Source organism: Heteronotia binoei, chromosome 3 (assembly GCF_032191835.1).
Source record: "Heteronotia binoei isolate CCM8104 ecotype False Entrance Well chromosome 3, APGP_CSIRO_Hbin_v1, whole genome shotgun sequence".
Taxonomy (NCBI): domain Eukaryota; kingdom Metazoa; phylum Chordata; class Lepidosauria; order Squamata; family Gekkonidae; genus Heteronotia; species Heteronotia binoei.
In genome coordinates, this window is record NC_083225.1 from 70,329,167 (window position 1) to 70,344,468 (window position 15,302).

The 15,302-nt window shown below is 41.3% G+C and overlaps 1 protein-coding gene across 1 annotated transcript in view; it reads right to left on the reverse strand.

Moving 5' to 3' along the window:
* The window catches only part of ACE2 (angiotensin converting enzyme 2), a 38,253-nt gene that overhangs the window by 21,632 nt on the left and 1,319 nt on the right, over positions 1–15,302 (reverse strand). The window contains exons 2-5 of the mRNA XM_060235115.1: positions 14,745–14,903; positions 6,260–6,353; positions 5,551–5,694; positions 1,573–1,685 (exon numbers count right to left, since the gene is read on the reverse strand). Coding sequence (XP_060091098.1) covers positions 1,573–1,685; positions 5,551–5,694; positions 6,260–6,353; positions 14,745–14,903 — 510 coding nt within the window. The remainder of the gene's footprint in view (positions 1–1,572; positions 1,686–5,550; positions 5,695–6,259; positions 6,354–14,744; positions 14,904–15,302) is intronic.

A 15,302-nucleotide genomic window follows, 5' to 3' on the forward strand; every position in this document is an offset into this window, starting at 1 on the left:
CCTAGAAATGAGGAAGGTGCCCAGGAAAAGTTTGGAGGTCTTAATTGAAGAGGAGACTTTAAAGAGATGTTTTTGATCCCAGAGGGTCTTTGGTGGTGGCAAGTAGTAAAAGTCTTTGGTGGTGGCAAGTGGTAAAAAGTTTTGACTTTCTGTTGGACATGACAGAACAAGGTTGGAGTGGTGGTTTAGTAACTTGGGATCTGAGGTAAGACTTGGGGGTGTCTCAATTCAAAGGGCAGCTTTGTATTCATCTAATTCCTCTGGCTCTTGATCTCAGAAGGTTGCAGTTTTGTAAGCATGCTAACTATAAGCCCCATCAGACTCGACACAACAGGATTTACCTGCATTAGATAGTCATAGGATCAAATTCCTCATTACTCTGGATTGCAACAGTCTAATTAAGTTGGTAATTTATTGCAATGAGCAGGTCTTTCTTATGTCAGATAACGTTTTTAATGAAGCAATAATATGGGCCCAACTCCAACACGCTTATGAAATCCCATACTCTAAAGGATATTTGGAATTCTATAGTTCTGTCAAGAATCAGAACGTTGAGTTGTATCAACAGTTCTATCAAGAATCCAAAGTCTTTAATTTTCACTTGTGTTCTGATATTAGAATTTAAAAAGGCATTCATGACACTAAAGCTATGGATCTGGTTGCCCTGGTCCCTTTCTCCTGTACAAATGAGCCGCCAAACAAGATTGGCAGGGCCCTTCCCATGCAGGCATTTGCCCATGCTGCCAAAACTGTAGTCACTTACAGCACATTAGAGGAGAAAAACATCCTTTGGCATGTTGCACATGCAAGCAAGGATAAGCAAGGCTAGCATCATCACTGGCCAGGTCTGAAGCCTGGGAGGATTTCCCTGAATAATGGCAGCTGTGGTAAGGCTGCCTAGTGCAGCTCACCCCTTAAAATATGTTAGCATATCTTACTATACTGTGATGTAGATCAGCCATATCAACAAACTAATTAAACCTATACTTATGTGCAGGGGTGGAATTCTAGCAGGAGCTCCTTTGAACATTAGGCCACACTTCCTTCATGTAGCCAATCCTCCAAGACCTTACAAGGCTCTTTTTTGTAAGCTCTTGGAGGATTAGCTACATTGGGGTGTGTGGCCTAATATGCAAAGGCGCTCCTGCTAGCCCACTCCTGCTTATGTGTCTTGTGTCCTTATTTGGAAGAAAGCGCCTAGAGCAACTAATATTCTGAATCAAGCTTCAGTATAGCAACTGACAGTGCCATTCTAAGCAGAGTTCCACCTTCTAAGGCATTTGAAATCAGTGGGCTTGAAAGAGTGCAACTTTAGGGTTACCAGGTCCCCCTTGGTTGCCGGCAAAGGGTTGCCAGATCTGGACTGGAAAACTGCTGGAGATATGGGGATGCAGCCTGGGGAAGGCAGAGACCTCAGTGGGGTACAATACCACAGAGTCCACCCTCCAAAGCATCCATTTTCTCCAGGCGGAATAATTTCTGTTGTCTGGAGATGAGCTGTAGTTCTGCGGGATCCCCGGGTCCCATCTGGAGGCTGGCATCCCTAGTTTGGGATCGTACTGTGAATCTTACTTGTTCAAATGTTTTTTCCACATCGATGATCAGCTGCTCACGACTATATCGATATTCCTCTGGATAATCTGTTTCATAATTTCCTCTCCAGTAATCTCCATAGTCAAAGTAACCTGAAAAGCAAATCTATGCAGTTATTTTTATTACAGAGTACAGTAAATCACATGCTACAGGCTCTGAGCAGATCAACTCCAAATTAATTCAATTAATTCAAACAATAAGTTATCAAATGCCACAGCGGCTAAATGAAATTTTGGTGCTCAAAGGCTGTGCAATCCTGAGCACCAGCTGGCAGCTGCTGAGGACTAACACAGGAGTAAGGTTGTTGCTTGTGGCCTTCTGTGAGGAATGTGATCAACTGCTGTAGGAAACAGCAGAAATAAATAGGAGTTCAGTGGCACCTTTAAAAGCAATCAAATTCTATTTTAGCATAAACATTCATGAACTAGAGCCCATTTCATGAGATGCTATGTTGTATATAAAAATTCTATATGACTTTCAGGAAGCACAAGAAACATGGCCCTCAGCCTCAGGCACTACAATTTATGTTTTCTCCATAATTTCTTATAAATTTCTGCCAATTGTGGCATCTGATAAAGTCACCTCTAGTTAGGATTGCCAAGTCCAATTCAAGAAATATCTGAGGACTTTAGGGGTGGAGCCAGGAGACATTGGGGGTGGAGCCAGAAGCAAGGTTGTGGCAAGCATAATTGAACTTCAAAGGGAGTTCTGGCCATCACATGTATAGGGTCTGCACACTTTTTAAATGCCTTCCCTCCATTAGAAATAATGAAAGATAGGGGCACCTTCTTTTGGGGCTCATAGAATTGGACTTCCTGGTCCAATCTTCTTGAAACTTGGAGGATATTTTGGGAAGAGGTACTGGATGCTATGCTGAAAATTAAATGTGGTGCCTCTACCTCAAAAAACAGCCTCCCCAAAGGCCCAGATACCCACAGTTCAATTCTCCATTATACCCTATGGGAATCGGTCTCCATAGCGAATCATGGAGAGCCCAGCAGATATTTCCCTCCCCCCCCCCCCGCAAGTGGTGGGAAGGCCTCCTAACTCAGGGATCCCCTGCTCCCACATGGGGATTTAGCAACCAAACAGAGTAATGTGAAAAGGTAGAACAGGAAGGGAAAGCCACACAGGCATTCACGTTAAATCAACCTCAAATACTTAGAAATTCAATTATTTATAGAGCAAATTATTCATAGAAAATACAGTGTATCACAAAGTGCAAAGGAAAACTACTCCCAAAACAACCATTCCTATATTGATATCCGACAGTCTGTTCCTTGAAATTGGAGTCAAGAAGTAGTGTGCAATGCCGTGAAAACAGAGTCCAATGCTCCAAATCTCTTTTAGACAGTATCTGAATGAATAATCCCATATCACAAGCCTGGTTGCAAAATACCTTTTGGCTGCCATAACAATCAGGGAGCAAAAGACTAGCTCCCCTTCTGGATGTTTGACTGGTTTTTATAGCTGAAACTCCATGTAAATTTGCTGTGCTGTACTTTTTATTTCTATGCCAATAAAGGTATTTGGATTGGATAGGATGGAATGCAGCAAGGCAATAAGACGCAACAGGGATGCTCTAAATGCCCTGTTTCAACGAGCTGCATAGATAAAAGTTAAAAATCACTAATACATAAACACTACAAAACGGAACTCTTGATTCTGGAAGACTATGAAACAGAAAAAAATAGAATCTGTAGGCAGTTTAAATCACAGGAATATTCTGATTATACCTTGAATATAGCCTGTAAGCAGGTTCATAATATGTCCCATGACTCCATGTAACTAGAAGTAATCAGAGTAAATATGAGGGGGAGTCTGTTAATTCAAGACTAACTTATGCCTTCCAATTTTCCCCATTAGCTTATCCTATTCAAAATATTCTATCCAAAAAATTTGGTTCTTGGTTAAAGACCTGCCTGGTTGCAGTACCTTTCCAAATACAGGATATCATAGAACCAGCAATTTATCGGATTGTCTAGTGAAGTCTGACTTTAACAAAATTGCACCTCCAATGCATGTGGGGAGGGCACCATAAATGCAGGACTTGCTCCGCTTGCCCATTATCCTTAGAATTAAAGGAATTTCAACACCCTATAACAGGCTTTAAAATAAAATTGAAAGACACTACAACCTGTCCCACCAAAAGTTGTGTGTATATTATTTTATGTCCTTGTTTAAAAATGTATTGCAGCAGCACGAGACGTACAGTCCGCACTAGAATTTTGGAACATAAATCTCGCGTAAAAAAATTGTTTCTGAAACCCCTCTTGTTGAACATTTCCGCTTATTAAAACATGATCCCAATGTTTTAAAATTCCTTGTCCTGGAAAAGTTTCCTGTTTGGCTTCAGGGAAAAGTTGACATGAATCAGTGGTTGCTTAAGCAGGAAATGCGGTGGATTTTTAAACTGGATTCTTTGATGCCTAATGGTCTTAGCAGTGACTGGGACTTGTCATGTTTTTTTTGTAATTAAATTGTAGTTCACTATGTTTTTTGTAAAAGAATTGTAGTTTACTATGTATTAAGCATGCCACTGTAAACTCTTTGTCTGTGACCTTAAGAAATTTTGAACACCTGTTGTTTATAAGCGCATTATGGTCAATTTCTTATTGCCGTCATTTGTCGAATGTAGGAGCGTTGGTCTCCAATATGAATTGTTTTAGTCATTTTCGACGGTATTTACAAGTATTATGTATTGTATTTTCAGAAATTGTAGTGTTTATGTATTAGTGACTTTTAAGTTTTATCTATGCAGCTCATTGAAGCCTCGCATGAAACAGGACATTTAGTGCATCCCTGATGCGTCTTATTGCCTTGCTGTATTCCATCCAGATATTGACTAACAGAGAAGATTTGGAGCATTGGACTCTGTTTTCATGGCATTGCACACTACTTCCCGACTCCAATTTCAAGGAACAGACTGTCAGATATCAATATAGGAATGGTTGTTTTGGGAGTAGTTTTCATTTGCACTTGACTCCTGATACACTGTATTTTCTATGATACACTGTATTTTCTATGAATAATTTGCTATATAAATAATTGAATTTCTAAGTATTTGAGATTGATTTAACGTGAATGCCTGTGTGGCTTTCCCTTCCTGTCCCACCTGGGGATTGGCAACCTTACCTCTAGTCTACAAAAACGTATGCTAATATAAAATCTTTTTAGACATTAACACTGCCTAGGATTGCACTGTAAATGACCAAGTTTCAGAGAACAATTTAGAAAACATTGCCATGAGTTAAATAAGTTTAGGAATATATGAAAATCAAAATAAAGGAGATTTTGAAAGATCTTAAAATCTTAAAGATGTAGCGCCCATTACCTCTCATATTACATGATATTTTCTTTCTGTATAGCCATTAGCTCAGCAATGGATCTATTTTCCAGTGGGATAGCCATGCTCATTGCGGTAAAAACTACTGATAACTAGTGTTCCCTCTAAGCTTAGTTAGCATGAGCTAGCTCACAGATTTTTAGCCTCCAGCTCACACATTTTTTTCCTAGCTCAGGAAGGATGACCCCAGAGCACAATAATTTATGCAGTAGCTCACAACTTTAATACCAGTAGCTCACAAAGTAGAATTTTTGCTCACAAGACTCTGCAGCTTAGAGGGAACATTGCTGATAACTCTTAAAAACTAATATTGCAGCCTTAATTTTTATGCCTCAGAGCCCACTTCATCATGGGAATGAGAGGGACTTCATACACACCACTGTGTCCTGGTGCCCAATCAATCAATCATGCATTAATTTGACATTTTCCTATGGGATTTGGATACACTTACATAAAATTAGTGCAAAGTAGATATTACTTAAACTAATACATCAATGAAATATTCTCATTAGCAGTAATTTATATTTTCAGTCATCCACAAAAGGTACTGCACATGAACAGAAAACTTGGGAAGGGTTAAATTTAGCAAAAAGAAAATGACTGTAACTTACTATTCCCTCTTGCAACTTCATTCTTCAGTTCAACATAGCCTTCATATAAAGGCCTCATTTTCTTACCAATGACAGATCTCCAGCCTTGCCAAGCCCACAGTCTCTCTGAATAATCTGTACTGTTGGCCATTATATCATCCAGACCTATCATCACAAGCAAAGAATCATGGTGACTTAAAGTCTTGATTTGTTGATAGTGTGCATATACATATTTCAGGGGAGGCCAACGGTAGCTCTCCAGATGTTTTTTGCCTACAACTCCCATCAGCCCCAGCCATTGGCCATGGTGGCTGCGGCTGATGGGAGTTGTAGGCAAAAAACATCTGGAGAGCTACCATTGGCCACCCCTGACATATTTGATATAGGGGGCCATCTCAAATAATTTTAAATATGTGCAGAGATAAGTTGAGTGGATCCAGTGATAGAGTGGTCAGATCATATTTATTGTCTCCATGCGTACAAAAAAAAAGTCGAGTTAATTGTCCTTCCTTCAGATGAAATAAATAAAATGTAAAGACCTATTTTATTTTATTCATTAATTATGCCACAAAAAGTGCCTGTAATATTGCAGTGTAATAAAATAACACAAATATTACAAATACAAAGACAGTAAATGGCCACCGAAAGATTATATTCAGCCATACAGTTATTGCCATTGTTGTAGACTTTCTATTAAGGCTGCAGTAGATGCTAATTGTTTATACTCTACCTGGTTCCAGGGGCAAACATGTAGAGGTATCTGCCAGCTTGCACACAATCCCAGTGCTGTAAAGGGTACTCATCGTATTTAAAATTCTGTTTAGCTGCAATTTAAATTGGAGGAATATAATTGAAAATGAAAATGTAGCACTTCCTTATTTATCCAAAAGGCAGATGGAAAAATCATAAATGGGATGCTGAAATATCAGCCTTGTAAACTGTAGAGAAGAAGCCTGCATGGAAAGTAATTGAACACACTGAGAAATTGAAAAGTTATAAAATAAATGTGACATAATTTTGCTTCTTAGGGGGATCAAAAACTGCAGATTTTGTAGGCCTTTATACTATGATTGCCAGGTCCCCCCTGGCCACCAGTGGGGGATGGGGGGTAGGGTTGCCAGATCCAGGTTGGGAAACTCCAGGAGATTTGGGGATGCAGCCTGAGGAGGACAGGACCTCACTGGGGACTATGCTATAGAGTCCACCTTCCAAAGCACCTCTGTAGTCTGGAGATAAGCTATAATTCCTGGGGACCCACAGATCACACCTGAAGACTGGCATCCCTACTTTAGATAACCTGACAAGTTGTGGGCCTGAGACCTAATTAATTGCATCAAGGATTGGTTTTCCCTCTGAGGTTACCCCTCATTCCCTGCCAGTGGCCACGGGGAGCCTAAGGGGAGTTGACAGGGAAAAGAAAGCTGGAATAATAGGACCCTGAGAAGGTATGCTGAGGAAGAGGTGGAATCTTCCAGGTGAAGCACCTTGGTGTCTTTATTCCGTTATCTTCCATGAAGAGAAATTACTAGTTTCATGCATGTAACGTCTTCCTTGGCTTGTTCTGTATCTTGTATTCAAGTTATTGAACAAGCCAAGGAAGAGCTGACACAAAGAAAGGCTTCAGAGCAGGACAACAGCTCTGTGAGTGCTGACTTGTGGTGAAAGATAAAGACAAAGAAAAACTGGATATTTGAATTTATTAGGGAAGAGAACAAGCGTAGGTATTGCCACCTCCCTTGGTTACAGTAATATTGAAAGGAACATCAGGCATGTCTGCAAACAGTTAAATATTCAAATTATCATTTAAAACATTTAGTTATTTAACAAACATTTTACTCTTTTGTTCTGACTCTACTCTGGTCTCAGTGTCCGACTATCCTGTGCTTATTAGCAGTATGTATGCGTGTCTATCTATGTGCATGTATGTGTGTGTGTGTGTAAAACAGGGAATTTCACTTTTAAGCTAAATTGTGGTAGCAAAAAATAAGATAAGAATCTATAAGAACCCAGTCTGTCTTTAGTGGCAATGTGGTCAAGAGGGATTGGATAAGCAAAGATAGAAACAACCATGTTTCTCCTACCCACCAACTGTCCCATTAATAAACATATCAAATTTACTAATCCACACAAAAATTGCTAAGCTGCCTCTTGTCATGTCCATCTGAGGTGCTCTGCAGTCTCAGGCAAAACAACTAACTTCACAATTTGTAAAACCTTTCCTACCTGGTTGCCTGGAGTTGCCCTTGCTTGCCATAGGTCACCAGACAAGTGGCAATTTGCAAGCTTAATTTTCATAGGATCATATTGGATTCAACCAGCTTCTCCAGGAGGGATTTTTTTTTGACCACCCAAAAGGCAATGCTGAAAATTATAGGATATGCATGGGCAAAGCTATGTAGGGTTGTCAGCCTCCATTTAGCACCTGGAGATCTCCCACTATTACAATTGATCTCCAAGTGACCAAGATCAAGAAAATGGCTGCTTTGGAGGATGGATTTTATGGCATTATATCCCAATGAGATCCATCCCCAAACTCCACCCTCCAAAGGCATCCTCCATCCCCAAATCTCCAGGTATTTTCCAAACTCAGAGCTGGCAGCCTTAAGGCTGTAATAAGGAAGAGGATTGAGTGAGACTGAGTCAAGAAGCTGGGTGGATTTAGCCCACTAACAGGAACATAATATGAAGAATAGGAAAGACTGGATTGAAAGATGCACATGCAAAAAATTCCTTCCATTCATAGAAGAAATTGGCACTAAAGAGTAGCATAAGGAAAGCAAAACTAAATCCAAAAATGTTCTGCTTGTGCACAGACATGACTTGCCATTAAACTCAACACAGCAATGCACCAACTCATGTACAAGTTCTTGCGTTGCAGAACACCACTAGCAGCAATTTCCCTTTTGTTCTACACTTACATCTGAGCCATTTTAATGTCATATGACATGCTTTAACATGCCTAAACAGATATTGCACATTTAGTGACTGCACATCTATGTATCATAGCTGCTTTTCAGAAGCTATGGAGAAAGAGATATACAGAGTTGTCTCCACTAGGGCTGCTCTAGAGCAATCCTAAACAGACTCACGCTATTGACAGCAATGAATTTAGAACTGGTATATAACTCTACTTTAGGACCATGCAGTTGCCCAAATTACTGGGGGAGGCCTGTGTGTCCTTTGTGCATCCATAATAATGAAAAAGAGAATAGCACAACAACTCCTGACAGTATGAACAGTGGTTCAGAAGGTCTTTCTGCTACTCGTGCCTGCTTGTGCAGTATTTTAGCGCTATGAGACTAAGAAAGTTCCATTATGAAAACCAAGTCATGAAACCACTATAGGGCCACAGTTCATCCTAACTGAGAGATGTTAAGCAGAGAACTATTCCGTTTTCAAGCCTCCTATATACTGATATACCCTAGTAGCCAAATCCTTTGGATGTTTAGTCATAGGAATTCTCTCTTAAGTAGGACTAAAGCCTTAGAGATTTGTTCTTAAATAATGTGGTCTCAACTCTTTAAGTACTCCACATTTTATATTTCCTTGCAGAGGAATATTTATATGTCTTTAATGGCCTTTCATCATTTAAACATATGGGCACAGGATATGAACTTTGACTTTGTTGCTGTTTCTTTTTTATTTAGAAAAGATGTTTTAAATTAAAGGCTATTTTGGAGCCAATTTATGAAGCACAATGGATATCTGCATTAACTCTTTGAGCACAACAAATCTATTTTGATGCCTTCTATATGAAAGTGGCAGAAGAAATTGTTATCATATTACATAAATGGTTCCTGTGAAGCAATAATCACCACAAATAACTTCAGTTTCCATGCCTAATTTTCCTGCAGTGGCATAAGCCTTAATGCAGAGGTCTGAAAAACCAGTTGTGTAACAATGGAGACCAGGACCTGTGGGTATGCACATTCAATGTAACATCAGCTCAGATTATACCTGCATACAAACTTGATGCACAGAGGTTCTATTCCAAACGTCTGGGACATTGTTTTCCTAGGATTTATGACTGCAGAGTCTGTATTATGATTGCCATTCTCTAGAAGAGGCCAGGAGTTCTCCTAGGTAGCAGATCTCCACACTACAAAGATCCTTTCCCCTGGAGAGGGCAGGCACTCTGCCTGGAATCACATTCCTGCTGAGCTGTCTTTCATTCCCTGATTCCCCAGGTTCTGCCCCAAATGTCCAGGAATTTCCCAAGCTGGAGTTGGCAACCTTTGTATAGACACATCCAGTTTGTACACATTTGTGCTCTGTGACTTTATGATAAATGTGCATAGGCAATAGGCAGGGGCCGGGCAGTTGATATGATTCCCCATCCTTTTTTTTTTTAACATGCCTGTACATGCTAATGTTCTGTTTACAAGGCCCTTTCTCAAATGGAAACTGTCCAATGCAGTATTTTTGAAGCAGAACTCTGGCACAAATTTCAGTAATTGGTACCAATAAGTTTTTCCCAGAGATCTGGTAAATATGAGTTCTGCTAGGAAAATGCTCCAAGAGAAAGGCCCAGTCTAGAGTTGCCAACTCTGGTTTGGGAAATTTGGGGGTGGAGCTTGTGTAGGGTGGAGTTTGGGGATGGGATGGGATGGAGCTCAATAGAGATGTGATTCCATAGAGTCCACCCTCCTGAGCTCCCATTTCTTCCAGGGAAATGTCTGGAAATCAGTTATCATTCCAGGAGCTCTCCAGGGCCTTACTCCTGTCCCTTATGCTGCTTTTCCTTTAAATCACAGCTGAAGAGACTGCACTGTATAAAAATAAAAACTATCTTCAAAACAACTCATAGAACTCATGCCATGTGTAGCTATGCAAAGAAATGTACAACTGGCAGGCATACTTTTGAAAATAACGTGAAATTTAACAGTAGGTGTCACAGTTAATTTCAGCTGAGTCACAAAGAGAACAAGGTTTATATCTGTGCAAAATATGGCCCCAAACCCTTTAAAATGGATTTTAGTACAAGATGCACCCCAAGGGTGTTTTCACTCTCCAACTCAAACTAGAAACAGCTGAGTTGTTTTTTTAATGGTACCCCAGATGTGGAAATAACTACTTTTCATGGGTATTCCCAAGAAGCTGAGATAATGTTTATACAACTGAGGGCAGGGGGCAGGGGGAACAGCCTGCATCTTTCCTATAGAACTGAAATCTCCTGGAGAGGATGCCAGTTCCACAGTCCAGATCTGTAGGATTAGATTAGATTCCAGCAATCTGGCTGGATTATTTAAGTATTATTGTTTAAGTATTAGCAGGGATAATTTTGTAGAAAAATAGGTGGTGGAGCTCATTAGCATAATTTATTAGCATATGCTGCCCCCCCCGCCAGCCAAAAGCAACCCAATGCAAGAAACAAGAGAGCTCCAGCCAGCCCAAGCAGGCCTCATTCACCTTGGCCGCCCCCCCCCCCCAGTCAAAAGGCCAGCAAGCCACCCACTCCCCAAAATCACATAAGAAGTGGAGAAAGGGTGGCACGGGTTAATGAGGACTGCTGGGAGTGTGGCAAAGCTACTGGTGGCTGGCTGGCTGCCCACTCTCCTAATCTAGGAATTGTTATGCAGCTAGGTGCATAACAGGTAGGTGGGGAGGAGGGGGAGGCTGTCAGAAAGGTTCAGGAACTGCGCTCCCATGAGCTCCTGCTGAATTCAAGGCCTGAGTATATTATTCAAGTATCAGTCCAAAAGTGCACGAACAGACTTATGAACAAGAGACTGCCACACAGAGTTCCTTAAAGGCCTCCTGATTAGCTTGAACAGATAGGCTTTGAGGTCTTGAGTGACCTGATTACATAGAAGATTTTTTTAAAATTGTGATCTGCTTTAACAAAGGTGGTAAACAACTGTATTAGTTTCCCCTGCTTATTTCAAATGTTTAGGTTATTTAGAGAAAAGAACAGCTAAGATAATACTATTGATACCATTGCCTTAGCACTAGCTTCTGTAGGTTGGTTCTTTTGGAGGTAGGTTAGATAGGTAAACCCTCACTTTTAGTCTGGCTGGAAAACTGCTTCCATAGGGATACTGTAGGAATTTCCGCATGTCTCAATGGTCTTTACCATAGAAATTGGGAGAAATTCCTAGAGCGTTGCCTGGAAGTGACATCACATCCACCTCAAACTCCAGCCTCCCCAGGCAGCATCTTCCAAATGCTGCTTGCAGGGGAGAGCACTGGGAGGTTATTATGTCTTGTAATATGTGCTTTATTTACAGATAGACAGATAGAGCTCAGGTGGAAACACAGAAACACTTCTACAGGGCAAAAGACCCACTGTTCCCTATTTGCAGGACTTTTTTTGAGCAGGAACGCACAGGAATGCAGTTCCAGCTGGCTTGGTGTCAGGGGGTGTAACCTAATATGCAAATGAGCTCCTGCTGGGCCTTTTCTACAACAAAGCCCTTGATCGTCACACAAAGAGAGAGAGATTTCATAATGACAAGTATTATTTTCCTTCCAGTTTATTAAAACAAACATCCCATAGTAAATTTGGATACTGTGGTGTCTTTTAGATGGTGAAGATTCTCCAAGGTCACTGCAGCTACCAACTAAACACAAGGGCATCAGGGCTTCAAAATGGGGTACTTCCTTGTACTTGCCCTGCCCTGCCCCTCATGACTGCCTCCCCCCTCCCCTCTTGTGCCATTAGAAAGGAAATGGTGCTGCTATGGGCGGGATTGAGAAAGATCTGCACTTTCCTGTCCGCACAACATCTACCCCCCCCTCACAATCTTTCCCAAAGCAGTATAGTAAAGCATATTTAAGAAAGATCACAATAAACCCAGTAAAAGCTGTAAGGTGCATTAATGCATCACAGTGCTGTGTGGAATTGGGGAGAACTCCCACACTGGACCAAAGCACCATTGCAGAAGCAACCTGTGTTTGCATGTGCTTTTAACCTAAAAAAGGAATTCACTGCACATCCTCAATTCCTTTAAGGACTATGAGGAATATTGAACATCTTCAGGTTCTCTAAAAGGGGTTTCTGTATTTCAATGTTGCAACAGTGGAGAAAAACTCATCTTTGCTTTGCTTTAGATCTCTTCAAGGAGACCTATTTTTAATGGCATATATAGTCATCATAGCCTACTGAGGATCTGGTCCCATGTATAGGTCCTACTTCCAAGCAAGCCTGATTAGGCAGGAAGTTCTTGCAGAAAGAAAAAAAGTAGGGGAAACTTACTCAGAAAGTCTTGTTGCAAACGGCCTGAAATACTGGGAAACCACAAATAACCATTACAGAAATCAGGCAGCTTATATAATGGCTACTTCACATTCACCCATCTCAAAATGCCCAACAGCCAATGCATGTTCACTTGAACATAAGAACATAAGAGAAGCCATGTTAGATCAGGCCAATGACCCATCCAGTCCAACATTCTGTGTCACACAGCGGCCAAATATATATATATATATATATATATATATATACACACACACACATACACACTGTGGCTAATAGCCACTGATGGACCTCTGCTCCATATTTTTATCTAACCCCCTCTTGAAGGTGGCCATGCTTGTGGCCGCCACCACCTCCTGTGGCAGTGAATTCCACATGTTAATCACCCTTTGGGTGAAGAAGTACTTCCTTTTATCCGTTTTAACCTGTCTCCTCAGCAATTTCATCGAATGCCCACGAGTTCTCGTATTGTGAGAAAGGGAGAAAAGTACTTCTTTCTCTACTTTCTCCATCCCATGCATTATCTTGTAAACCTCTATCATGTCACCCCTCAGTCGACGTTTCTCCAAGCTAAAGAGCCCTAAGCGTTTCAACCTTTCTTCATAGGGAAGGTGTTCCAGCCCTTTAATCATTCTAGTTGCCCTTTTCTGAACTTTCTCCAATGCTATAATATCCTTTTTGAGGTGCGGCGACCAGAACTGCACACAGTACTCCAAATGAGACCGCACCATCGATTTATACAGGGGCATTATGATACTGGCTGATTTGTTTTCAATTCCCTTCCTAATAATTCCCAGCATGGCGTTGGCCTTTTTTATTGCAAACGCACACTGCCTTGACATTTTCAGTGAATTATCTACCACGACCCCAAGATCTCTCTCTTGGTCAGTCTCTGCCAGTTCACACCCCATCAACTTGTATTTGTAGCTGGGATTCTTGGCCCCAATGTGCATTACTTTGCACTTGGCCACATTGAACCGCATCTGCCACGTTGACGCCCACGTTGACGCCCACGTTGACTCACTTGGAGTGAGTATAACGGGTTTTGCTCTTGAGTACATACTCATAGAATCAGGCCCGGTGCTAGGAAAGCCTGCGTCCCTAGACCGAACCCCAATCCTACACCCCCCACTGATATTTCCAAGCACGTGCCCCAATGACGCCATAATGACGTCACTGCCAGACACCTTCCCCGAACTTTGCCAAGACCTCCCGAGCCTCGGTAGATTCCGGAAGGCAGCAGGCAAGCTGAGAGCCAGCTCTGAGCATGCTTTCTGCCATGTCCCCCACCTTGCAATGGTAGCAGATGCAGGGAGACGGACGGCAGTGGGCATAGGGAGATGGACGGCAGCGGGCACGGGGAAGTGGATGGCAGGGGGCGCAGGGAGATGGATGGCAGTGGGGCACAGGGAGGTGCATGGCAGTGGGCATGGGGAGATGGATGGCAGCAGCCATGGGGAGAGGGGGCGCCTCATGGTGCCCCTAGGCCAAGTGGCGCCCTAAGCAGCCACCTACTTGGCCTACTCCCACGCACTGGAATGGAGCAGAGTGGGGCTTTCTTCTTGTGTAAATGAACTGTATTTGGCTGTACATCCTTTAGTCTTTTTAGGAAATGATGGACTAAAATAGTAATTTTGCAAAATATCATCCTGTTAGAAAGACTGGTCTGTGAGTTCTCAGTATTACTTTATGTCATATATAGGAATGTTTATGAATTTCTATAATTTTTATTATTCATGTTTATATTGACAGAATAAAAGCTGAGAACAGGAATTATGACTACTCTCTATACTGGTTTAGAGTTACCAGTTTCAAGGTGAGCTGGAATACAACTGTCACCAGACTACAGAGATTAAAGATGGGTTTTATGGGATTTCATCTCCTCTGAGTTTCCTGCCTTCCCAAAAATCCTCTCCCCAGACATCAACCCAAATCTCTAGGAATTTCCCAGGCCAGAGCTGGCAACCGTCCACTAGGTGTATCAGCTACACAGACAGTTTCCTGGGATTAAGAAACGTACTTTGTTCCGTTCTTCTTCTGATAATACTGAGGATCCCTTGTACTGCAGAGACTGAATCTGGAGTTTGGTATCAGGATCAGAAATGCTATTCACATCAAAATCACTGGCATTTTGGGAGGCTCCTTCATAAAATGCTGACCATCTGGAGGCCGCTTCACCCTGAAAAACATTAATTTGAATTCTGAATTATTCATAAAGAAAATATAACAGCAAATGCTTGACTAGGTGGACATTTGACCTAATATAGTAGGTTTTTATGAAATTCACTATCACAATACATACTTTTGAGGTCAATTTAACCCATTCCTAGTAATTAAAAAAATGTATTCCAAGCTAGTTTGCCCATCCTGTACATTTAACCATAATGTGTGACAATCCACCAACAGATTTATTCTCAAGACTTAACTAAGAAATAAACCAAGCAAACAACATGGGTATATAGATTCATCTGTTGGATCATATTTTTCTGCTTGGTTGTTTGTTTTGCTTTGGTGGACATGTAGTTGTTTAATACAGGAAACTATCAATGTGATGGTTTCTGAATTAAATCTCTACCCA